Source organism: Hyposmocoma kahamanoa, unplaced genomic scaffold (genome assembly GCF_003589595.1).
Source record: "Hyposmocoma kahamanoa isolate Upper Pololo Valley unplaced genomic scaffold, ASM358959v1 200, whole genome shotgun sequence".
In the NCBI taxonomy this organism is placed as follows: domain Eukaryota; kingdom Metazoa; phylum Arthropoda; class Insecta; order Lepidoptera; family Cosmopterigidae; genus Hyposmocoma; species Hyposmocoma kahamanoa.
In genome coordinates, this window is record NW_020653724.1 from 781247 (window position 1) to 808447 (window position 27201).

The 27201-nt window shown below is 37.0% G+C and overlaps 1 protein-coding gene across 1 annotated transcript; it reads right to left on the reverse strand.

The window, feature by feature from the left end:
- Positions 1 to 26941, reverse strand: LOC113226747 (putative inorganic phosphate cotransporter). Its single transcript, XM_026459475.1, has 11 exons — positions 26797 to 26941; positions 25859 to 25980; positions 12997 to 13176; positions 11937 to 12075; positions 6059 to 6276; positions 5785 to 5934; positions 5463 to 5595; positions 4027 to 4151; positions 3583 to 3702; positions 2679 to 2811; positions 1 to 821 (listed from the first exon to the last, which is right to left on the reverse strand). The coding sequence occupies exons 1-11, from the start codon at positions 26840 to 26842 to the stop codon at positions 784 to 786; spliced, it is 1404 nt and encodes a 467-aa protein (XP_026315260.1). The 5' UTR covers positions 26843 to 26941; the 3' UTR covers positions 1 to 783.
- Between the last annotated feature and the right edge of the window lie 260 nt (positions 26942 to 27201).

Genomic DNA, 27201 nt, shown 5'->3' on the forward strand with positions numbered 1-27201 from the left:
AAAAAAAAGAATCATGAAAATCGGTTCACAAATACCGGAGTTATTGCGTAACATACATACAAAAAAACATACAGTGGAATTGAGAACCTCCTCCTTTTTTTGAAGTCGATTAAAAACAGGCTAAAGGCGTGTTCGACAGTGTCGTTAAGAGCTTGAGAGCGATGATGAAAGATTTCATAAATATTTCATAATGTCTAAGGCACTATTCGATTCTGACGCGTCACAACACAGCACTGGCGCGTGCATACTTGTCTGATTTGACGTGACACGGTCGCTTCTGATGCGACACAACACAAGCCGTCACGTCAGATTGCGACACACTAATATAAGTTTAACCATATTAAATGTGCGAAACTGATACCATTCTGAAGTGTCACGACACGAAACGTCAGACAAATGAAAATCCGGCTTTACTCCAGCTATAATTCTCAAAGCTATTCTACTGCATTAATTCCACTTTCGTGCTTCTTCTGCCAAACCCAACATTCATTGTCGTACACGAGTGTAGGAACCGGCACCCCCTCGTGCACAGCCAGCCGGCCTTTTCAAACTCTTTCCGGATATAGCATATTATATTACAGCATACAAATAAAGGTGTGATTTTACGGGACGCATCGTAAGGGGCGCCTCGTGGTGGCACAGGAACGTGCCACCAGTTCGACTCCGGTGTGCGCCCTCGAATAGGCGACAGGCGAACTCGCGCCGTAGCGTCGCGATTCGTACCTAAGTTAATTACGATGAACGAAAACTTAACGTATACTAGGCGAGATCGTTTTCATCCGCTCACTGAGTCGCGTTCCCTTTCTCCGCAGATTTCATTTCTAGAACAAAAGATGTAATTAACAGAAATATCAAGACGGAAAGTTACGAGATAGCGGCGGATGAGGACGAATGAAAAATCACCCACCGGAATGAAAAGAGGCAAGCGACGTAACGTCAGAAAAGCTGGAATTGAGGAATTATCATCATCGACCTGACACTGCTGGTTAAGTATCGTCTCTAAGGAGAGAGTTTAGGTTATAGTCCGCCGTGTTGGCCCCATGTGGGATTTCACACGTTCCAAGGATTGGTAACCAGTCTTTGAAATGAAGATTTCATTACGTTGTTTTCCTTCGCCATTGACGAGAAGTATTTCTGCTAACCGTTCACAAACAACAATGGCGAAAACATTGTTAAAAGAATTCATTTAGCGTCTTCAAACGCCGCAATTACAATTTGAATATAATAAATTAATTATTAGAATTTTCAAATAATACTAAAGGCCTGTCGAAGTCTGCAAATAAATCATAAATTGAAATGAAACTCGAATGACTAATTGGTATGTAACCGGACTGATCTACATCTGGCAGTTTCTCTCTTTCAGATAGAAACTATGTTGAGCGACATCCAACCGCTAAAAAGATATTTTCAATACCTACGAATAGATTAGTCCACAACAAACACACAAATGTACTGATTGAACCGATTTGCAATATGAGATTAACTACTTTATTCCATAAAATAAAGTACATAATTCCTTCTCCAAATATATCACACGAGAAACTGGTAAAACATAATAATACCATTGGGTAAAACTCATAAAAATGTTCCTGATATAAAGGATAGATAGCTTGTCTCACAAAAAAAAAAATTTGTTCCCGAGTTATCAGGGCTCGGTATGTAATAACTCAGTTTTCTTTTGTAATGACTTAACTTCATGCCTTTGGACCATGCAATATAAAAAATATTTTCTTCTGAACTTTAGTCACGTCACAAACTGGCGGCACCATTCAGCTTCTATTAACTCTTTTTAAGACTTCTGTACTTTATTTTGATGTAATATTACACCGAAAATAAATGTTATTCAATTACATAAAGTATAACCTCCAAAACTTCAAACTGAAATATATTTAATTCTAGACTTCTCAGAATAGTAAACCCAAAACCATCGAGTATATAACCAGAAATAGAGACGAAATGTCATTTAGTTTGTTTGAAAACTATTCTGCCAAATCATTACTGTGACAACTACGCTCCGATTGGCCAGCCCGAATTCGAAACAATTGACGAGTGTCGTCAATTGTTTCACTTCAAATCGACCAGTTTAACGTGAACATTGCTATAATGAACGAAAATATAAAAATTACACATTTCATATTTAATTACCGTTTGTTTTGTAATTAGACGTTTTGCTCTTATTCCCACACCACCGAATGAAACAGCTCCCATTGTTAGAGATATCTTTATTACAATAAATACAGAATATTTTAGGAATATTCAGAATCGTACACACAGGTCAGTTGTTGGCGCTTTACTATGTCATCATTCTAATTTGTGATATCAGCGCAAACGAAAGTTGATATTTAAAAGTGGTATAAGGCACATTTGCCTGATGAGTTACCAGAGATGGATGGCCCTTATTTCGACTCTTTTTCGGGTCATATACTCGACACACAAAACCAAATTTGTTCAGGAATTAAATCTCTTTATTTTCACATATTTTTCAAAAGCGACGCATACGAATTATGCCAACAAAAATTTATATGAGAGTTTGCCATTGTCCTTTAAGTAACTTAGAAATCAAAACCATAAATATTTGCCGCATGCATTAAATATAACATAACAACATAGAACATAACACTATTCACATAGGATTCTAAATTGCATCCTGTTTAGTAATGAAGATGGTGGATACGTACCAACGTCATCAGACTTGACCGGTTCATTCCAGTGCTGCTTGTCCGAAGTACTGAATAGTATGAAAAACAGATTCGTGAAGAAGTAAATGCCTGCTGCCACGAAGAATACTTTCCTCCACTCCGATGCATCTTCCTGAAATATAATGTTTTTATACAAAAATAAATGATGTCTAAAAATACATTTTACACCTCTGAACTTGTCTGAAACAGGGAATTTTTGCTCTTTGTAATGGAAGTAATGGTAATTTCAGGGTTTAAAATTTGTTTCATAAAATGTTTGAAAAGGCATTTTCGTAGTAGTAGAGCTCCCTGTGAGTTAGTCCAGGGAAGTACTGCCACCTTAGTTATTTCTGCCGCCATGCCGTAATGTGAGCATTAATGCGTTCCGATTTTGAAGGGTAAGGGTGCTGGTGAAATTACAAGCACATGGGACTTGTCAACTTGTCTCAGAGTGAGGGTGTCGCAGTGGTAGTGCGCCTCAGATCTTTGCGAAAGCTCTGAGTGGCACTGCAACTGTTATGGATAGGCCCACGACTTGTTCGTTTCGTCACTTGGCATAATATAAATTTAAATAAAACAAAACATAGTGATGAAATAGGAATATAAGGGGAGAGGAAGGCCAAAGAAAATATGGTTGTATGAAGAAAATATGGAAGTAGAAGAAGTGATGAACCTGAAGGAGAGACCTGCACGTTGAAACATATTTGTACAGAGAAGACTCGTGCCCAGTAGAGGAACGTACAATTTTTGATGATAATTAATTAATTAAAATTATTATTCATTAAACTAATTATTAAATCTCCTCGAGTAGTGCCCACCCACTGAATAATCGACGTCATGTCGTCTCTCGTAAATCTTTAAAAGATATTAGAATAGTGAATGGTATATCCTGAAAAATATTAACCTCATCTTTGATAATCAGGCCACAGACGAGCGGTGCGATGATGGAGATGATGTTGGCCAGAAAGTTGGTGATGCCCATCAGGCACGCGCTGAAGTTTGGCGCCAGGTCAATGTGCACCAACTGGAAATAAAAAAGGCACAGGTTAAAGGCTTACAAGTAATTAATAGATCCTTTGGAGTGCTAGTATTCACTTTTGCCACCAGTAGACATGTTATTAGACAAATTCACAATATAACACTATGACAAGCAAATCTAACTGTAAGATTGTGACCCACCTATAAATTTTAATCAGGTCAAGCAATTATTATAATATTTAATATACCGACCAATTCTCACGAACCGGGCTCCCCATACTTGGAGTTAACATAAGAGCCTACATTTCCATTTGATACCTATAAATACCCCTGAATTATAACATACTGGCATTGTGTGTAATGTACTAACGAGATATCCAGCGAATGTTCCGGCGTTAATGCCTACAGCGAGTGTGAGCATCACTACCGCAAGTGTAGTATTGCCAGATGGAATGTACGACAAGCCAATTAGTGCTACCGCTGGTCCCCAGAGTCCTGTAATATATAAGTAAATTTATGTTTTTCAAACATGCTCGGAATTACTTTCAAACAACGAAGACGGAAAGTTTGTCATTTATTGACCCTCGCGACTTCTTCCCGCTTCTTTTTATTTGCAACTTCAACATGAACGATTCGCTCTGGGCCTTTTGGAGGGAAAAGTGTCGTTTTCATTTTGACTTTCAATTATTTTGTGAAATCTAGTTTAAAGTGGAATAGGATAGTGCTATTGTGCCTTAATCGAAGATTAAAACGCGAAATTATACGAATCTCGAACTAAAACACCCGTATCGGCCCGTTTTAAGGAATCCCGAGTCAATCCAAGTACGCCGCCTCAAATTGCCTATCCTCTTTGTGGCGGCCATATTTACAGAAACATAATTAAACTTCATGTTTAGGCTGATGGCTTTGCCAAAGCCTTAATAAATAAAAACAGATCACATGAACTATGTAAACAGGCAAAAGAAAAACTCATAAAGCCAACTGTCCAGTGTTTGTAATTGCATAGATTTAAAAGTTTAAAACAGCAGACAGTAATGGACTTTGTAGTTCTTGGCTGGAAAGAAGTCGCACGGTCCATAGATGATAAACTTTCCGTGTTCGTTTTTTGAAAATAATGCAAACATTTCCGAGAATGTTTGAGAAATAATAATATTCTATATTATAGAAGTAGGCTTAGAATAATAACGCATAGAAACCTAGCCCGCACACGCTAAGTGAGGCAAATTGAAGCGCTCCCAAAGAGCCTACACGAGCGGGCGGGCCTTCATTGCTCAAGGTCAACTTGCACCGCGAACAGCTCAAGAATTTTAGCTAAAAATGACAAAATGTGCGGTAAATGAGTGTAAAAATATGTCAGACAAACATAAAATAAATACTAACATCATATTCCACAAGGAAGTAACGCGTTTCAACTTGTATTTTTATATAAATATTCACTAAAACCGAAAATTAATTTCGTTGCAATAAGACACGAAGATGCCTACATGAATTTGATTTTTGCCTCACTTGTGACAGTTCGTTTGATATAAAACTATCATTCTATGCGTCATTATTCTAAGGAAGTAGATATAAAGGCAAATTCATATTAATATCATTTCAGTTACAACTTCCTCAGTAACTTTATCTATTTATATATAACCGTTAACAGATTCTAGTTGTGGTAAAGTTAGCGAAATTTAATATTGGAGATACTTTGATAGAATTAAATTACAGATAGGATATATTAGATAATATTATTTTCAATATAATTGTAAACAATATTAAGTACCAGAAATCGTCACGTCATCTTTAAAAGACTTTTTTTACCAATACTGTTGAAGAGCTTCCTGGTGTTGGAGACACTAAGCCAATTCTTTCTGATGATCAAATCTGTCATAGCTCCCATTATGAAACTAAGCGCGTACATCGACAAGTACGGTAAGGATGAGAGGACACCGTTCTGCGAAATAAAGAATAATGTGTTAGTTATGCACTAAAATTTCAGAGTTCAGGAAATGAGTAAGATTGCATTCTGCAGCGTACTACTTGCTAGCCAAGTAGGTTAATTGGTTCAGGCGTCGTGGCAGCGCGTAATCACGTGATTATGCTAACAAGCTGCATCTTTTGGGTTTTTAATTATGTTATTTACCTTTGTCAACTTCATATTGAGGACCTTTGCCATGAAAGTAGGCATTTCAGTCATGAGCGTGAAAAATCCCCAATTCTGCCCGCAATGGGACACGATCACGGCCCAAAATGGAAGAGACGTCACGATTTTGCGCCACGGAGTTGGGTAACGCTGGAATTAAATATTGAGCTACAGATATTTATAGAAACCTCGACGTTAAACAGAGTCTATCAACTTCACTGTAAACAGGGAAAAAAGATGCTTGTAAACTGTTAAAACTTGTTAGGTACTTTACTTTATGTCCACCAGATCTTCCTAATGATTTCTGTATATACTGAACTTCAGCAACGGAAATAATTTTGGAACTCTCAGGAGAAGCTGAACCAAATATCAAGTAGGCGATCGTCCATAAAATTCCCAGGACTCCGTTCGAGTAAAATATCATTTGCCAGCCGTATGCGGTCGCTATGAACCCGGATGCTAGTAGCTGAAGGGCTATACCAAGTTGACTACCTGCAAAAGAAAAATAAATTAAACGTGTACAAGAACTTTACAATTTAATTCCACTTTCACCATTCCTCCTTCGGTCAATATGAAAGTCCTAAAAACTCCATCCTTATGCCACTGATATACCAATCATTCGCATGAAATTATTTGCTTCCTCCTTTTCTTGTGAGTGTTTCTCGAAAACTAACTACACTTTGGCTATCGGATGAGGTTGTGGCCAAGTGTGTATCCAATTTACATTAAAAAAGAATAATGCTAGCATGTGACGTTAGGCAGAATTCATTTTTGTAAAGGGGAAAAGAAGAAATTAAATCCTTAAGATTTCGCGAAATGGCGGAGCTCCAAAATGTCTAATATGGCTTTGATCCTTTGAGTGTTTCTATCAGTGCCTATTATTTCACTTCAATAAACAGAAACAAAGAAAAAATCTGGTAGCATCATAAAAGGCTACCAAGGAAAATCAATGTTCGCTTTAATACAGATCAAGTTTCCCAAATACAAAGTAGATTGTTATCTCTGTGCACCGTAAGAAACCCATCGTTGCTTGGATACAATCAACTAGAGTTGTAAATAAATTGATTTTTGTCGATGTTTTGTGATATTATTGTTAATAAACCTATATATTTTAACAGATTAGGCATTTTATTAATGTTTATGTATGTTACCACGAGCTTATAAACGATATTTTAAAATGTTTTTAAGCATCTGATCGTGGATTTCGACTAAGCAAAAATGGCAAGCTAAGCAAGTTTTTTGTATTTACAAAACAATGTTTGCCAAGTTTAAGCAACGAATAAAATTAAACTTTGATTTTCATTCGTAACATTTGCTTTATAAATCCCAGTCATAGACCTGACAAAGTGTTTCTGAACTGTAATTTTCATAAAAATCATAACCTTAATAGCAACTTCCTCGGCTGGTTAGCCCCTCTGGATAGTATAACTAATAAACTAACTTTCTAAATTGTTTCGGGTCGCTGGATACATTATACAAGGTGGCCTGTAAACAGTGATATTCATGAGAGTGGCAGATTTTACTACTTTTGTTAGGAACATTTATTGAAGATTCACAAAAAAAATCAAGTGTACATTTCTTACTAAGTGATGTAACGTATATCGGTCTGGGATGCTGAGCTTTTGAAAGCAGGACTACAAAGGTTTATGTCTACAAAACAGTAATTAGGCCAATCTAAATCGAAATAAGATCTGCTCGACTTCGCTGGCTAGGATATGCGGAAAGAATGGGAGAAAATCGAGCTGCCAAAAGAGCGTATTTGGGGCAACTATCGGATCATCGTACAGTGAGCCGTCCTAGATATCGCTGGAAGGATGAAGCCAAAGACCTAAAGGAACTTAATGTGTCCGAATGGTCGGAATTGGCAAAACACCGACAGAAATGGCATACTTTGGTATCGGAGGCTAAGATTTCTTTTAAACCTAACCTAATCAAACCTAATCGTGTATTTGCAATAAACATCCAAACATATCCTAAAAGAACAACGGTTCCATTATAATTTGGTTCTCGGTGTAATGAAAATTCGAACAAACGTTATTCCGGAAAAAAAATCGACTTTGTGATAGGTTACCCTAAGATCCACTTCGGGTCGCTGAGCAAGGGAAGTAAGTACGTAAGTAATTATTATTTCAAAATTATAATAACATAAAAAACATGCACAGGGCTGTGCTGCTGTTGATTGTTAAGTAGCAACTAATATGGACCTACTATTTTCAAGGGAAAAATAATCTACCACTTGCCATTGCCATCATTGGCCGTCAAGAGTGAAGCTCTTGCTACATACTCGAGGAGTTGACGTGTTAGATGAAGATGATTCACGCAACAACGTGAAAACTTTCGGGGCTCTGTCTAGTGTGTGCTGGACCATCATGAGCTGAAAGTTCAATAGCATTACTGCACTATTATCTCCGTATATCTTCCGTATACTATTGCAACCTAAATAATACCCGCCACGTGTGATCCTCATAATTTCGAAGAAAATCTCATCTTGTTGAATCCATGTTCCCATGGAAGTTTTCCACAGGACTGAACCATTTTGACTCGTGGTATCCTGTGAGATACTTGACAATAATAATATTAAGCTGTCATTCATTAGAATATTATCCTCTGAATACGGGACATCCTACATAAATAGTATAAGTTGCCCGGTGTCCGTTCCTATGAGGAAGTGATTGGGTTCAGGGTGGGGTCAACCCCCGTGTACCCTCTCGGGAATTTTAGTAATAGAAGCAACTTCTTGGGAAGAAAAACCGTCAATTGGTTTATGTACTTGCTACAAGACTCGTTCAAAATAAATTTTATTATTTATCTTGTTAGCACTTTTAGTAATACTGCTGCTTCCTTCATAATGCATAAGGCAAAGAAATGGATTATACTACTGTTTATCTAAAAATACAATTCGAGGCTATTCATGGCGAGGATTAATAGGCATGTCTTGGACAAACTTGTACCATTAGCGGACACATCATGGTATAAAATTAGATGAGATTAAGGCCAAACATGAGTCGTGGATACACTATTCTTGTTGGCAACAAATAACGTGACAGCCTTATTGCAGGAGTTAAAAAATTACTTGAACCATTTAACTATGTTCGATTGCACAACGGTAATATTTGTGGGCGATAGATGGCGAAGTTCCGGGTTATAAGACTCAGATGAACGATTTATCCTTATTATCATAAATGATTTGCATGTGATAGCTCTCGAAAACTCTACAAATCAATAAGTAACACAGAAGGTGTATTCTATTTATTTATTTATTTATTTTATTTACAGTATGTACTGCTTACAGTCAACCCAAACGCAATAATAAGACTTAAAGCTAAATAAACAAGCAACATTAAGTAAATTACAAAAATGAATAAAATACGAAAATTGATAAAATTATAAATACAATACCATAGACATTTAAATTATTACAGATTAACATTAATGAAAAAATAGATAAAATCCATTTGTTATTACATTTTAAACTAACACATAATACCTATTACTTAATACTGCTGTCTCCGATCAAGGACTCCAGATAGCGTCCTGCGGAAAACATTAATTTTGATTCCGAGCATGCAAAAAGATCCAACGAGGATTCAAAGTTAAGCAACTGATTTAGATACTTAAATGCTCGGGGCAGAGGAGCCATCTCACTCTCTCTACATCGTGTGATAGGTACTGCAAATAACATCATTCTATGAAGGCGCACCAGATTAGTTCTAGGTACCATAAAGCCTACCCTGGATAACAAAAATGGGATAATAAAAAACATCTTCTTGTATAAATTTCGAGCAAATGTCTTCTGAATTTTCTCTAATGTTTGTGTTGTGGTTGTGATGGACGGGGTTCCAAATTCAACTGCCTCCGTGGCCGAACGTTTACCATGCCATGCAGAGGTCCCAGGTTCGATTCCCGGACCGGGAGAAATGTTTGTATGGCTTACATTTATTTCTCTCGTGAGTTTGGGTGTAATTTGTGGTTGTCTATGTGTGTGTTCGTGGCACCCGCGACACAGGGTTTCCCTAGTGCGGGACTATGTTGAGTGTGTGCGTTTAAAAAAAAAATTATTTTATAAGCGTTACATTCCAATTTGCTCCGAACAAAAGAGTTATACAAAAGACACGATGTGAGGTTGCTTTTTAACGACTTTGATTGTCTTAAGGCGAAACCGAGACACTTGCGGGAAGATTTACAAATTTTTGTAAATCTTTATCGATTATTAACATCAATCGCTTTAATTGTACAGACGGGCTATCCATACAGTTAACTTTTTGCTAAGTTCATTAATAATCTACAATAGACAAGGCATATCGATAACAAAGTTGTTAACATCCCTAACTTTCACAAATCCTTTGTACAACTTTAATAAGACGGGTCTCCGCAGAGTGGATGTCGAAGACCAACTCGGATATTAGATCACGAAGTTTACTAAAAGACGCCAAGCATGAATTTTGATGTTCATTTTGTAAATATTCATAAGTTGTGTTGTGTGTTGTACACAAACAAATTCATTACACTGGGCTAAGTTTTTAAAAATTCAATTTCATTGTTTCAAAAGTTGGTAGCTATTTTAAAATGAAATATTCCAAACGACATTTTAAAAGTAATTAAGTCTACAGTTTAGCCATGGTAGCTTGATGGCTAGACCTACGCCTCTCATGTACAGGCCGTGAGTTCGAATCCGGGCTCGCACTTCTGAGTTTTTAGGAAACTATGTACGAAATTGAATTTGAAATGTACCGTGAGAAAACATGGTGATCAAACCTGGACGTCGAAGAAAGTTCACAATGCTCGGACAACGTGTGAAGTCCTCAACCCACATTGGGCAAGCGTGGCGGACTATGGCCTAAACCCTCGCCTGAGAGGAGACCCGTATCTAGCAGTGGGACGTATAATAATAATAAGAATAATAATAATATAGTATAATTATTTATTCAGACAACGCCATGATATGGTCCAATAGTGTATCTTACAAACTAACTTAAAAAACTACGTTAGTGACAAATAAAATAAAATAAAAGTACAAGTGAAATTATCTTATCAATTAGTCTCATATGAGTGTATTTGATCAGGACCCGAATGAAAGACTTCATCATAGGCAGGTCATATCTGTCAGGTATGACCTGTAGAATGCTGTTGCTGCTGCCCTGCAGTCTGCTCAGCATTGATTGATGATTGATGATGATGTCTACAGTGTATTTCTTTTAAATTGGAACGGTATTGGGAAATCCGAAAACATAAGAGATACAGGAAAACTGCCTCAGCAACCAGTAAGTCTTCTTTGTAAAAATAATTTTGGATTAGGCATTTATTTGGTCAAGCGAGAGTTATCCTAAAAAAGACATAAAATTTACTATTTTTAAAATGTTGATTGACTTAGTTTCTTATAAGTATGATTTTATTGTATAGGAAGAAAAAATAAAAAGTTTTTTTCATAGGTTTCCCCACACTATTCTAATTAAAAAGAAAACACATTCTATATCGCAGTGCACTGTTAAACATAGTTCTGTGCCTTGGCGTCAATTATATTTGCAAGTAAACAATAAATTTGAGTCTCTTGTAACTAAAATGTCTCGGTTAGCTAAATTAAAATTTAACTAAACAGTAACATTGCACCACAGCATAAGGCGTCTACTTTATATTGGAAACACTTAAGTATGTTTAGAAAGAATGCTTAGGTTTCAGCCTGAGTTTATTGCAAAATAGTATTTGAGACAACAACTTTAGGACCAAATGCAATAGTTTGTATACTGTGCTGCAGCTTATTAACATCGTTAGATGTCCCAAGTATACGGGCTCTTCTGATAAGAACATTTTAAGCCGAAGTCTAACCATACTACACACTTAGTAACAGTAGAGCTCCATGTGAAGGAGTTCCTCCAGAGAAGTACTGCTATCTTGCCTATTTCTGCCGCCAAGCAGTAATGTGAGCATTACTGCGTGCTGTGCCCCTAAGATCATTACGATTTAAGGCTCTGAATGGCACTGCAACTGTTATGGACAGCCGAGTCGTTTACCAACAGACTTGTTCATCTCGTCACTTGGTGTTATAAAAAAGAAGCCCTACAGGTAGAATATTTTGTGACAAAACTTTCTATATTTGCATATAAGAAATATTAATAATGTTTCAAGTTCAAACGATTGATTGATTTAAGACTTACCAGCGTAAATGATAGTACTAAGAAGTCCCTTCTCTTCTAAAGGCACCCATTGGCTGATAAGGTGGTGCATGCAGGGGTAGACGAACGCCTGTGTCAGTCCTTGCAAAACTCGACACGCACATACTAGCTTCCACCCACCCTAAAAAAGGATTATCAAATTTTACGTACTTCAATTTCCACTAAAGAACCTAAAATCATAGTATTACTTATAATACTATGATTTTAGGGTTGTCACATTATTGTTTTAGTTGTACCTTAAGGTGGCTAACATAACCTTAAAACACTTTTTTAATGACAGTATTGACTGATTCTTGCGCTATATTAACATAATCTTTGTTAAATGCAGTACTTACTTATGTATTGGTATTTCTGTACCAGTATAATATATATATTTATGTATATACTAAAAGATTCATCAAAACCTATGTTTGGAATACCGCTCTGTATGGATGTGAGACATGGACAGTAACAAAGAAAGACAAGAGAGAGATTGGAGTCATTTGAAATGTGGTGCTGGAGACAAATGAAAAAATAAAATGGATTGAAAAGAGATTAAGTGCAGATGTTTTGGAAAGGGTTGGGGAGGACAGAAATCTTTTTAATGCAATAGTGAGATGGCGGGGGAAAATATTGGACATTTGTTACGTAATAACGAATTTGTGAAAGTAAGAATTGAGGAGCGGATACGAGAGAAGGGAAAAGAAACACAGGAACACCAACAAAGTCGAACAAATAAAATACAAGTTCAAAGTGAACAGCTTTAAAGAGGTCAAAGGATTTGGCTATGATGAACCTTAAGGATCGAAGGAGGCTAAAGAGTCTGGCTCTTAAATAGATGATAAGAAGTATACTTATGAAATAAAAATAAAATGTAGAATCAATTCCTGAATTTAAATCACTCTTGTTCCAACTACCATAAACACAGCATGTCATATTAATATGTCATCAACATCAAGTCATTTTTTTAACACTGAGCGAACGATTTGCCCATGGGATACTTGTCTTATTTAATATATGTTACAAGCAAGAAGAGAACTAATTAGATCAAAACTGTGCTTACTATGGCAGCTCCATACGGCATAGCGAGTGACAACAGCGAATTGATGCTGATAGAGATAGTGATGAGGATCTTGCCTCCGAAGCGGCTGGCCAGCTCGCCGGCGGGGATTTGTAGGATCACGTAGCCCCAGAAAAAGGACGACAGGATCACGGCTTGGACGCTGTGGCTCCACGTGAAGTGCTGGAAGATACAAATGTCAACTTTATAACGTTTATTTTATTATGACTATCGTATCCTAAATTGAAGTCTGAGAGATTTAAAAGCGATTTCCCTACATCGCTTGTCACATGCCCCTGCATGTGGCATTATCGTGGCACTACAAGCTCTATTTGCATTTTTATCTCTAAAGTCAGTTTTAAGTTTCATCTGTCGAGTTATGTACATAAAAAAGCATTTACATTTTAATTAGAGAAGACTTCGTTGATGACGCTAGTTATTTTTGTGAATAATCCAATATGGCTTCAGTAATATAATTATAAAATTATAGTTTGAAATCTAAAAACCATCGGATTCGGATTCGTGGTAGAAGTTAAATTATAGCACTTTCAGAAATATATAAGATAATGTGACCTTACGCTAATTGGCAGAGGCTTTCACCGCACGATGGCAAGCGCTATAGTGTATGCCATCCATACAATTAGTCAAAGAAGATTGATGTATCATATCCTAGTCGTTACTTCAAGAATAGAAAATAAAAATTAACGTTTAATTAAAACATAAATGCCTCCATGCCTCTGTTGCCATGCTGGTGTGCCACGCAGAGGTCCCGGGTTCGATTCCCGGGCCGGGAGACATATTTGTATAGTCTACATTTATTTCTTTAGCGAAACCAGGGCATAATTTGTGATTGTATATATATGTCCATGACATCCGCGACACAGAGAAAAAAATATCAACGTGTATACTAAAAAGTTTGAAACAAACTCAAACTAAAACTCAATATTTACATTGCTCTCTTAAGTAAAATAGATGTTCCAATAATTTTAATAAAGAAGTAATGATTAATACTCGATAGTGATCATGTTTTTGCAGTCAGGTTTTAGATTTTTCACTTAGATTTTAATTTGTATTTTAATAGGGTAGCTAAATAGTCCATGCGGTGTGTTTTCTACTAACTTTATAAAAAAAAAATATTCTTTTTTTATTTCTTAGAAGGTTTATTCTTAATAGAATAAGCCACCTCCGTAAGAACACAGTAACACTCAAACACACTACATACAAATCAATACATAAATCTGCAAATTATTTTCATTTTACACATTTTTGTACCATGCGATAACTTTGGACGTAGGCTTGGTCAGTCTAGCTTTTGTGGGTTTTAGCCCAATAAATATGCACTATGAACTTTAATCAAATAGTAATAAGTAAAAAGAATTTATAATGTTAAATATAACGTTCGTTCCAGTGAAGCTCGCAATTGGATTCGTCCCACTAGTGGGCCGCACCCGTCCCCCGCGACCCCCACACCGCCGTCGTCAGCTAGCTTCGACTCGCGCCGGTTTGCGTCGGCAACAGCCAGTATGCTGTTACACATACCCACAGTTTGTATTGACAAGTTGAATCTGATGCTCAGCTGCAGCTTCAGCCTCTCAGCCTCGCTCCGGACACTCTCCACGAGAACATGGTATACGTCAACTTATTTCTTTTATATTGTAAATAAAAACATGATAATTATTGTCTATGGAATTGTCTCGTTTTTTTGTTGCAAAGGAGGTACCTCAATAGTGGTTCCATTCAAATTTGAAGAAAATATTCCACCACTAAGGGCGGCAAATTAGGGGATGAGTCCGGTTTATTGGATTTCAATTTCCGTTAACCGATTTCCGAAAACTTGGCACATAGATGTAATTCCAATAGAAATAAAATACAGGGAATACGAATAAGTAGAGCCCACGTAGAGCCCCTTGTGAAAGGGTCCGTCCAGGGAAGTACTGCCAGCAAACCTATTTCTGCCACTAAGCAGTAAAGTAAAAATGTGAGCATTACTGCGTTCCGGTTTTAAAGGGCTGCTGAAATTACAGATACATGGGACTTGTTAAATTATGTCTCATGGTGACGGGCGCAGTGCCCCTCAGATCTTTGCAATTCAAAGCTTTGAGTGGCCCTGTAACTGTTATGGACAGGCACGTCGCTTGCCACCAGGTGCCAGACTGGTTCGTCCCGGCACTGAGTATCATAAAAAAATGCACAGACTTTTTGGCCACATTGTCGTGTATTTAAAACGCATACACAAGACACTTATCAAGTTTGAACTCGAGATCAGGACAACATAACTTAAATATAAACCAAAAAAATTATAAGTGAGCAATCACGTTTGACCTCAAATTAATCTACAATTAAATTTAACGCCTTCTTTATCATCACTTGGGCAATCGCTTTTATTTGACCTCGCTATACTAGAGAGCGGTTGATAATATTTTTTTTTGTTCCAGAATAAATTAACGTGTATGATTGGAGCGATTGTAAGAAGTGATAGATTTATGTCGGGAACGTGAGAATTCGGAGTTTTTGCATGGTGCAGCGCACACGTTGAGTTTAGATTTGAGTTTCTTTTAATGCTCACCGCTAGACCACCTTGAAAGAGGAGTGTAGGAGCGATTTCTGGTAAAACAATTTCCAATCTATATTTGTTGTCAGTATTCTGGGTAGTCCCTAGAGTTAATATCACTACTCTGACACTCGTAGTACACAGAATAGGACTAGGTTAGATTAGATTAAGACTAGGTAATCATCTTTTGTCGTTTTAGACGTGATTGTCTTTCAGTCATTCCCAGTCCAATTTAACCCAATGCGGGGTATAGATGTTCCGTAGTTTGCGACATCCACCACGCCCATGAAACACATCATCGACATCTCGTCTATTAATGCCGCTGCAGGGCGTACCACGTTTCTGTAATCGTTATACTCCAACTGTTATCACCACGTGTGGTAAAATGTGCCGCCAACATCCATTTTAGCTTCGTCATCCAATCTTCCTTGAAAAAACCTTATAATAATAATAATATAATAATAAATAATTTATTTTGACCAACATGGATCATAACATTACAAAGATTTAATACAATTAAACTCAAAATTAAAATAAATAATAATAAAATTACATTACAGTTAGAATACGATTTTAGATTTAGTCAATAGATGCACCATGTTACGTTGGTTCATATATTGACAGTCAAAGCGTTCAGCAAATGTGTTTAGGATACTGTTGCGGCTGACCCGCACCCTCCGCACCAGTGATGTCCACCGCTTGTGCATGATTGCATGGAAGCAATCTACGCGCGCTTCAGCAAACATCCCCGATGCGCTGCAGAAGCGAGGCAGCCCCAACAGCACCCTAAATGCATTATTGTACTGGACACGTAGCGCGTTGTATTGTTTTAACTTCACCCACAGACTACTAGTACAGAAGGACGTACAAAATGCCCTGAAGACGGTGATCTTGAACATCGAGCAAATCTGAGAGCATCATATTAGCTCTAACAGACAACTCTCTATGCTCCCTCTCCATGTCAGTATCGTCCTCCAGGTTCGAAGTTACAAAATGTCCAAGATACTTTAACATTTCCTGTCTATTTAGGGTACACCCGTAAAGTTTAATAGATGGTATTTTATCTAGACACCCTCCCCGAGGCTGGAAGACCATGCATTCACTTTTTTTTCACATTATATAGCAAACCGTGACTGTTAGCATACTTTTCACAGATGCGAAGCAGCTTCGACAAGCCGCAGACAGAAGCACTCAGCAGCACTATATCGTCCTTATGCTGGCATATTATTAATGTTATAAACAAAACCATTTTGTCATAACAGTGAAAGGACGCTCAACATAAGCCCAAGTTCCCTAAAGCGATGGCTTTTAATATCAACGAAAACCTGCACCAACAAATAAGTAAACGTAATAAGGAAAATGTACATAAATTTACATATATTAAGCATATTCCACAAAGTTGATTTTAAAAGAGTGCGTAATTAATTTTGTTATTGTTTTCAAAATGTTCCACTCCTAATGCATCGTAATATATTTATGACATTGTTGACGTCGTTTCATAGATATAAAGATTTGCACAGTTAATATTATTTTTAGAATACCGTTCCTTGTTCATCGTCATGAAGTCATTTTACCCCAGTATTGGATCTCATCTAAGAAGGCGTAAAGCGACTAGTCCAAGCATAGAAATAAACGGAGAACAGTTAGACCTTGTTAATAAAGCAGTCTTCTTATGAGTGACCTTAGATAGTAAACTTTTACTTTTACTTTTTTTAGTAAAAGTTTCCACATAGATCTTCCCTGGCCAGCAGATTAAGCTCCGCTGCATACTCAGTCCGCAGAACGTGAGCTTACCGATGTTAGTACTGCTAGACTAGTTTACATTAGTTACTCCCATAGTATAATGTCCTACGGGATTCTCATGTGGTGTAAAGCGGCAAATATTCAAACCATATTTGTATTGCAAAAACGAGCGATTCGTTCTGTGTACCGTCTAGGCTCTCGGGTTTCTCTCAGAGGAAAGTTTAAAGAGACTGGTATCACATCGCATTTGTGAGTGTTGAGAGTTGTCAGTGGCACCACAGTACATTTAGTTAAATATTTTATATGCCCGTAAAGATATACATAATTTCAATAAGAAAGAAGATGTACATAATATTAACCTTAGAGCTAAGTCCAAACTCATGGTACCTTTTAAATGACTCTTTTATGGGGAACTGTATACGTTTTTACAATAAGATTCCGGAATAATTATATCAATATTATCATTTCCTAAGTTTAAAAACCACATTAAAAATATTTTGATCGAAAAGTCATATTACAAAATTGAAGACTACGTGTTAGATAGAGATGTGTGGAAAGACAACACGGCTCCAGAATCCACACAAATTTGATTCAAAGTGTATTTTCCATAGCATGTAAGTTTATTTGAAAAGAGCAATCCCTAGAGTTTCTTGCTCGTTCTTCTCAGGGAAGTCAGCGTAGTGAACGAGCACTACCTTAAATGAGACATTTTCAAGTGCAAATCTTACATATGGAATAAATGATTCTTTGACTTTGACTTTGAAGAGAACTTAGGCAACAATCTGCCACGCTGGCCCAATGCGGGGTTGCAAACTTCACACGTTTTTCAGGGGTTGAGAGCAATCTTCGACATAAAGGCTTCATCACATTGTTTTAACCCCTCAATTGATAATTAATCATTCTCCCATCAGTGCTTACAAAATTGTGGCTATCAACAGCTCCATCGCACATGTCTCATTTACTTTTGTAATTTTCATTAAAATTGTTAAAAAATATACTACTGAAAAATTTATTTAATAATGCCGCAATATAACAGTTTTAAATACTTTCTCAAAGTATAACACAGTCGTCTCTAATATGCACAATAAAAGATTACATAAAATGAAAAGTACAATAAACATTTTCACAACATAATGTCAAAATATAACGATGGCTATAAAAAAAAATGCAATTTCTCCAGTCCAACAAAAGAAGTTTCACTTGGGTCACAGATTTCTTAACAATAAGAGTATTTTGATGTTTGTACCACTTCACATTTGCAGATAGATCGTTCGTGGTCTTGAAGACCAATTATTTACGGTTTTCTCGTAGTAAATTCGGTACAATGGACACAGCATTTTCGTTTTCCCGTATTTCGCAGTGCTGGGCCTCGACCCGTAATGAGCTACTCTACTCAAATCTTGTGGCAAGGACCGAAACAGAGCAGCCAACGTAATAAAACCCCGACGAGTGATATGGGCCGTATGACTTTTTAAGCCTATTAAGTCCCCGGGTGAAGATAGTCTTACGCCTGTCTTACTCCAATGAGACATCAGCGTACGTTTACTATATTTAGTAAATACATACAGATACAGAATAAATATGCGTGTGCACATCCAGTCCATGGACAATTTCCATAGCTGTCTTCGTACCGAAAGCAGGCAGAAATTCTCAATCCTGCTGAAGGTAATGAAGAAGGTATATCTTAATTATATTAGGGTTATCTATGAAAGCAGAGAACCCTCAGAACGTCTCTATTCTACCTATAGTCAACTTTGTTGCAGTTATTGAGCAGTTAACAGCTATCATTTCATCTCATTTGATATGGCGACGCGTTAAATGCGATGCTAATTCTACTTTTCATATCTTCAAAAAGGAGGAAGTCAGTCTTGGTATGTACAGGTTTGCGGCTCGGTTAGCAATGAAATGGCTCTCTGAGACATAAAGATCTTCACAAGATTAATTCCGAAACATCCTGTTCTGGAATTTAAGTCTGGTGTCATGCTTTCCATACAAAATTTTTATATACAGAATTTCCAACCAGGGAGAACTACAGAATAGTCTTATCTGGAAAGTCGATTTTTTACATATACCGATGGGTCTAAAATGGGACCCAACATAGGCTGTGGTATAAATGGTGTGGTGTGGTATACAACATGGGATGGTCACAAACGCTGGTGCGAATATAATCCTAAAGAAAAACTGGAAGATAATTAAGTGACTCTTTATGCACTGACTTCATTCTTTCTAATCTAGATTGTGGTGAACTGTGAACGTCTGAAAAGCTCTTGTGGAGAAAAATAATGCTGGGTACCAAGCCACTGCGATATCACAGTCAAAACGCGGTGGCAGACGAGCTAGCGAAGACCACAAGTGGCCTAACTAAGCTCATCCTCCAGGACTAAAGCATACATGGCTCCTGAGACGTTCGGTACAAGACAATCATCTCAAGCACTCGAAAACTCTGATTAATACCTGCAGTACCAAACACTGTTCAGGGCAGGAATTGAGCTGAAATAATTTCCAAATGTTAAATAAAATTGACACAGAATACTGTGATTTCAATTAATATGTGTCTAGCCTCAAGATAAAAGTGAGGAAAGGCTGTAAGATCCTGCCATGAAACGGCATACAATATGCTCTTCAGAGCAAACGGTCATATGTTTAGTCAGAGATGGAAAATCTAACCTAGAAGGTACCTAATCACTCTCACCTTAAAAACACTCATTTTTTATTTATTAAGAAGAAATAGAGACTCGAAGTCCGAAATGGAATTTACCGATCGACAGCACGACGGCTCGTAATCGAACCAGTTTCTATCAAGAGTCGAGTGGAAACTTTACAACACCACTGGGTCAAAGTGTCATATAACGATTGTTATTATTATACCAAAAGATGTTATATACAGTGTTTATAATTAGGTTCATTATGACACGGAGCCACGCCTCTGGCGATAAGGAGTGATAGACAGACACAGATTTTATTACTTTGTTATTTAATGTTGATTTATTGTCATGGGCAATAGACCCGGTACGTCATGTTCTTTTCAATGAATTATGGTTGATACAAAGGCAAAAGAGAATATATTTTTTACAAATAATACTTTTAACTAGGATTATAGTAATTATGCAAACTTAATTTTCTTTGTCCATAATAATAATAAGTATAATAATGACATTAATAAAATCTTTGTCCTGCAAAAACCGTTCAAATATATAAACCGTAGAAAGCAGGTGCGTGTCTGTAATGCGCCTAGGACGCGATTGTAATAACATCACACGCGTCTCTGAAGCACTACCAATTATTTAGTGATGACCATTGACCATTTCCTTCCGAATCTCTTTGATTGTTCGATTCCATACAATGAAACAAAGCACACTTGACTTGATTTTTAAAATGCAATTCATATTATTAGGAAATCCCAGAGCGTGTTTCAAAATAATTTTTCAATTGACGTTAAAGTTACGAACAGAAAATGTGAAAGACGAATATAACTGCACAATACAATTTCATTCATTCGTTAAAACAAAACATACTGACATTAAAATTATCTCATTTGTTATCAAATGCTCGCTAAACTTAATTGGCACTTGCCGAAACCAGATTAAATGGGTTGTTGACATTATTAGCTTTCTTAATAAAAATGATAAAAACCACAAGTTCATGATAATATCCGTATCAATTATTTTCATAGCAATAATTAATTGCAATACAACTTGAGTGTAATGTTTGAAAACTATATAAAAACATGAAAGTATGTAATAAATGTATAATAAAAATATAAATATAGATATGTATTTTATAAAGTAAGTATGCATTTGTCCTCCATCTCACCTGATCGAAAGTGGCGATGAGATCGATGATGGAGCATGCACACCCAATTAGTACCTATTCACCCTCGCTTGAAAAGGTCCATAGGTTATAACGTTCAGGGAACAAGTCTACAGGCAGGGAAGTCCACTCCATAGCCCTTCGCCATTATATAAATGTCGAAGCTAACGTAACGTAACGCTTTGTGCGAATCATTGGAATATCCACAACATAGATGTGAAACACTATTCGAATATCCTTAATGGACAAGTTGAAATAACCGAGATAACCAATAATTTTTATAATCTGTGGGAGTACAAGTCAAGAGTCAAGCTAGAAGGGCTAAATAGAATGAAAATGAATCTAGGGAACCACGTCAAGGTACAGAAGGCAGTAAACAGCAGAGAAACACGGAGAACGGCTGGTTTAGCAGCCAAAACTATAGTTAAAAGCATGGCGCAAATTTTTGTAAGTACATGAACTTATTATGAAACACTCTTGCGCCAAAGTGACTGATCCAAAGTGATTTTAATTTTTTAGCAATATTTATACACAAATTAAAATCGTTGTGGAATCACGGAAAAACGTACTTTCGAGTAAATTCCAGAGATTTTCGGCTTTATGCGCCAGAATAATGGCCCATTACAAAAGCCTTAATAAAGCAAATTTTGTACGCCAATAAATAAAAATCAATTTCTTATATAAAGCTCTGAACTCTGCAATCTTGGAAGGAAAAGTAACATTCTGAAATTAATTTTTACTCATAATTTATTCTCGTCCAAGATTAATATTCAATATCTTATTAACCTTAATAATATTTCAAGATTCCTCTCGAACGAAATTCAAAATTATATCCTAAAGCACATTATTATTTACATTGAAGATATTTTTTAAGATGACTTTGCTACTTAATTACCCATTTCTTGTCTTTAATAACTTTCGAGATTGTACGCGGGTAATTTAATGAATATTAATTAAAAAATTAAGCTGCATTATTCTACAGTTGATCTAATACGGTAGAACTTTTGTATTTTAAAGCTACATTCACTGCTATATTAAACGTGTATTCAATTTAGTTGGCAATCATTTTCGCCGTACAATTGACTTTAGTACACAAATAAATCTATTGACTTCGGATTCCAATTATTAAAACAAACAAACGGAAATTTCGATTCTCTTACGTACCTTTTTTATATACAGGGTATCTCACGACTACGCAACATGAAAGGAAAGTACTTTAAATATTGTAGTTACAATAATTTGTTTCATGGAGACACCTATTTTGTTTTTAAAAGTAGGTAATAGTGCATACGAAGATTTTTTTAAAGTTGCTTGCCTCACCATGGTACGAACCGACCAAATGTGAAAAAAATCCTGTATTTTTATGATAGTGATCAAAAGTGTCATTTATTTAAGTAGCATAATATTTTAAAGAACCCCTCCGTGTCCGCGGCTGTGGGACACCCTGTATCTAATTAGTATACGCTTTGTCACAATCTCGCCTGATGTTGAGACATTGTGTGACCGACTATGCAAGGCGTTAGTCTAAAAAAGTGTGAATCTCGCCTTGAAAAGCCCTAAATTTTGTAGTTTTCGGGAAACACAGACACCGGTAACGTATTCTGTTCTTTTTCCATACACAAGAGGCAGGAGGATATGGCATTATTACGGTTATACCGCTAGAGGGCTTATTGTAATTGTATTATTTTACTATGAGCTACATTTTACTATAACGTCATGTCCACACTGAATTACGATCCTCGCTGGCTAGACTGAAGAGTTATCAGTTCAACATACAACAGAGCCGAGATCTATGTCCGGCTAGGCGCTCTTAGGCCTCCAAGAGCCCTTAACTCGCCCGCTAGTCCAGTGGAACAGTCAAGGTCATCGGCGGTCAACTGCTAAACATCATTAAGAAATCTGACGTCAGATCTTGTGCGTGGAAAAAACTGTGATAATAAATAAGGTGTCACAGTAATTACTTCTTTTGGAGATAGTAGTGATTTGTTCACTTCGACCGGATGTCCTATTAAAAGTAGAATTGGAATGTGTCAATTTCAATTAGTGGACGAAAAAATGTCAACTTTATATCTCTGGATGACAAGTGCTGTGATATGTCCCTCACATCTTTGCGACTTAAAACTTTATGTGACACTGCTACCGTTATAGATTGGCGTATTGCTTACCACCAGGCGCACCACTTGTTCTTCACATCACTTGATATCCGAAAAACAAATACTTGGAAGGCTTATTCTGAGATTGCCCATTGGGAGAATTGTTGCTTCTCATATGAGAGGATAAAGGTTCGGATCGTAGGAAGTACTGTCACCTTATCTATTTCTGTCGCCAAGCAGCAATGTGAGTAGAGTAGTTTCGGTTTTGAAGGGCAAGGCTGCTGGTGAAATTACATGCAAATGGGACTTTTCAACTTATGTCACAGGGTAACAGGCGCTGTGGCAGTGTACCAAAGATTTTTGCGTTTTAAACCTCTGAGTGGTACTTCAACTGCTATGTTATGTTGTATGTCGCCTAACACCAGCCGCACAACTTGTTTATCATAATAAAATAATGTAATAATAATATTTAGTAAGTAACAGTTACGGAAAACATAATGATGGAACCTACACGTCGAAGAAGGTTCACAACCGATAGAAATATGTGTAGTCTCCAATCGACATTGGGACAGCATGGCAGACTACGGCCTAAGCTCTTAACTCGTGTCGTGGAACTTATAATGTGTTGATGATTACGAAATGATGAAATTAGTTGTAAAGTTGAACCAGAGGTTTAAGAATACCTATTATAATAGTTGTCTTATTGAACAAACCAGGGTTAAACTACGAACCCGGAATGTGATAGTCTGATCTATTTATTATTTGAAATGCGCAAACACAACATGCTTAGGCCAGAGGTTAAATAGCCGGATGTCGATTTTCGCTGCTTTCCTTAAGCGAGATTTTAATTTTCAATGTGTTTTTTCCTCTCAATTAGCGAAATATTTGAACAAATAAATGTTCTATAAGGATCGACGGTAAACCAATGAGAGAGCGGTTGCTTGACAATCAAGAAGTAAGAAACTATTATTTTTAGGTCACGTAACCTCGCTACTTAATGCAAGAACCTGACCTTTCGTGTTTAGTAACCTAGATCCCGACTCTGCAGACAATGTCGGCAATTGCAACGTCTACATTTTAACTCATTTTTTAACTTCTTTGTTTTTGTACGGTAGTATTCGTAATCATCACGGTCTTCATTTTCACGTTTTCTTTTACCCATTATGCACTTAGCAATAACTGGTTAATGAAAATTAAAATTTTTGCCTGGCCGAGCACTGTAACTGTGAAATAGCTGAGAACGCTCTGGACTATGATCTAAACCTTCTCGTTATATAACTTATACACTATTTAATATATTAAACCTGATTTCACTTCTGTAATAAAAGTAATAAGGACCAGAAACATTTATTTACTGCAAGGGTTTGACATCGACCGATTTTTCATAAGGTTTTCCCTTGTCTAGGTCAGATATTAAAAGGGTTCCAACCTTTAGTTCGATGTCAATACCAATATTTGATAAATTGATAGACTTTGTTACGATCCAAGTAGTAGGACTAATAAATGTGGCATGGTCACGGCATTATGGTGAAATACTGACCGCCTCCTTGGCCGAACGGTTACCATGCCTGACTGCCACGCAGAGGTCCCAGGTTGGATTCCCGGGTCGGGAGAAATATTTGTAGAGCCTACATTTATTTCTCTCGTGAGTTTGGATGTCATTTGTGGTTGTCTATATATAAGTCCATGGCACCGGCGACACAGGGTATCCTAGTGCGGGGCTATGTTGAGAGTGTGCGTTATTATTATTATATTATAGTGAAACAAAACATTTTGGTTCCGACTATGCATTAACGACCTATGGAATGTATTTGGAATCCCATGAAGGTCGAAGCTGTCATCCAGTTTCTCGCCAAGGAGAATGAAATAAACCTTTCGAAGTAGAATGAAACAGTGACTAAAGTTATAGAATAGGTTTGGGTATTGCTAAAAAACACATATCAGATCCGGCGTAATGTCAAATATCAAAACGTGGACGTTCAGTAGGGTGTAGCAGACCAAAGTCCCTCAGCGAATAATGCTCGAACACTTTTTTATGGACAAACTCAATGAGGGAATTGAGAATAGCATCAAGTCCATTTAGCGAGCATTAGTAAGTTAAAGTGGCAGTGGACTGGCCACGTTTCGTTAGACTTATGTTTACTGAAACAGTAAAATGAGAATTTAGAGCGGGCACCACGTGCAGGCGAAAGGACGACCTGAGATAAGGGACCACGTGGAGCTGGACAAGTATCTAAAAAGTCCGAATATTGGCGCATCTTTGGCTGTCCTTTAGTGAACTTAGATAGGTTGATGATGATATATCCTAAAATTAATTTAAAAACCGGTATCACTTCGGAAAATCGTTGCGCGTTCTCGAACGCGTGCGCCAAGCCGACAGCCAGGGAACTTTGATTTCCATCCTTTTCAACAAGCGCATATTTTATCGCTCTCTCTTTCTCTCGTTCGTCGTGGTAGTCCCGGACCAAAAGGTCAATTACTACTGCTATTTTGAAATTAAAAAGATCTTTCAAACAGTGGCAAACTTTCGAAGTAAAGGAGATAACAGAACGTAAATCACTACATTCGGTTATTTCTTTTAGTATGTTTTAAAAGGAGACTCATGAAACTGTTATTGTGAATTCAAAATTGGTAAATGAATATAGTGTTTAATAAAATGTGGACTTACCTCTTGTTTATTAACGTCAGTCATGTCCACGATGGCCATGCTTATGTTGACGCGCATCGTGAACGCGATCAGCATCGCGAAAAAGAGCAGCAGCGTTTGCGCATGTCGCACGCCTAGACCTTCTGAAATTAACATTATCATTGCCAATGTTCTAATTCTTTGATATGTCTTTGTTTTAATCGTCTTATGCAAATGTTTGTTCGCTTTGCCACATGAGTTAAATGTAACTGTAACGGAGGTAGGTATATAATGCGGCGTTAACTCTGGTAATAAAGACGACAAAAAAGAGATTGATGTTGTTACAATCTATTAGAGATTTTTCAAGGTTATCATCATCATTAACCCCATTGTAAATATCAATGCTGGACCCGTCTCCTATATGGAAAGACTCTAGGTCTTAATCCTGCTATGGGTTGCGGACTTCACACGTTTTTCCATGAGTTGTAATCGGTCATCAGACGTTGGGTATAATGACGATATTTTCTTCCACACACACAGAGTTGTGCGAGGTATTGCTACTAAATGTTTACAAATACGTAGGGTGTCCCATAAATACTTCCCATAAAAAATCCATAAATCCAGCTGGATTCGAACCAGCGTCTTCCAGCAAACCGTGCTAGACGTTATGCCAATTATGCAACGGAACAAACTAAGGGACCTTACGAATTTTTATATGTTTTTGTTGCAGACCCATGTTTTTGGTTTTTAACGAGTTTTTGCCGTAGCGCCATCTATAAGAAATCTGTTTCTTCCCTTAGCCTGTTACAGTGTAAAGTAAGGTAAATAAAATATTCATATCTCTTTGAAACAATTATATCACTCTGAGCACGGATCTACTTTTTAACTGTCTGGGCCGTTTGCATCCACCTGACTACCTCCATCGACATCTACCCTCTTTAGTAGGTTGTATTTAAGAATGTATGAAATAAATTACTTACTAGGTCGAACATTTAAAACTTTCTCAGCTTCCGCAACAGCTCCCATTTTCTCCAATTTTTTTTGGAGGTTATTTAATAAGTATAAATAATGGGATTAATAAAAAAAATACAATTAATAAGCAACACTCGTGAGAAACGTGCGCCCGCGCAGACCGCTCACGAGTGTGTAAAAGATCGGTTAGCCATTTACATTAATTTACTGATCATTTACATCTCAATTTGAACAAAAGAACTGTAGAATCGATAGGTTTTTATTTTCTATTAGCAACACCGCACTGGGCGCGTTTTTGCATTCTGTGGATATAATAGCTCACAACTTTTAATCAGGAGTATCTGTGATCTTTTCTTATAGTTAAATACAGACGGACATTAGGGAACGCACACACTCAACATAGCCCCACCCGA

Excerpts from the sequence above, each read along its gene's own strand:
- LOC113226747 (XM_026459475.1), bottom strand. The coding sequence starts at position 26,842 with ATGGGAGCTGTTGCGGAAGCTGAGAAAGTTTTAAATGTTCGACCTA. Across the intron at positions 5,596-5,784 it reads TCAATATGAAGTTGACAAAG|AACGGTGTCCTCTCATCCTT; the intron begins GTAAATAACATA and ends TTTATTTCGCAG. Across the intron at positions 2,812-3,582 it reads GCCTGATTATCAAAGATGAG|GAAGATGCATCGGAGTGGAG; the intron begins GTTAATATTTTT and ends ATTATATTTCAG.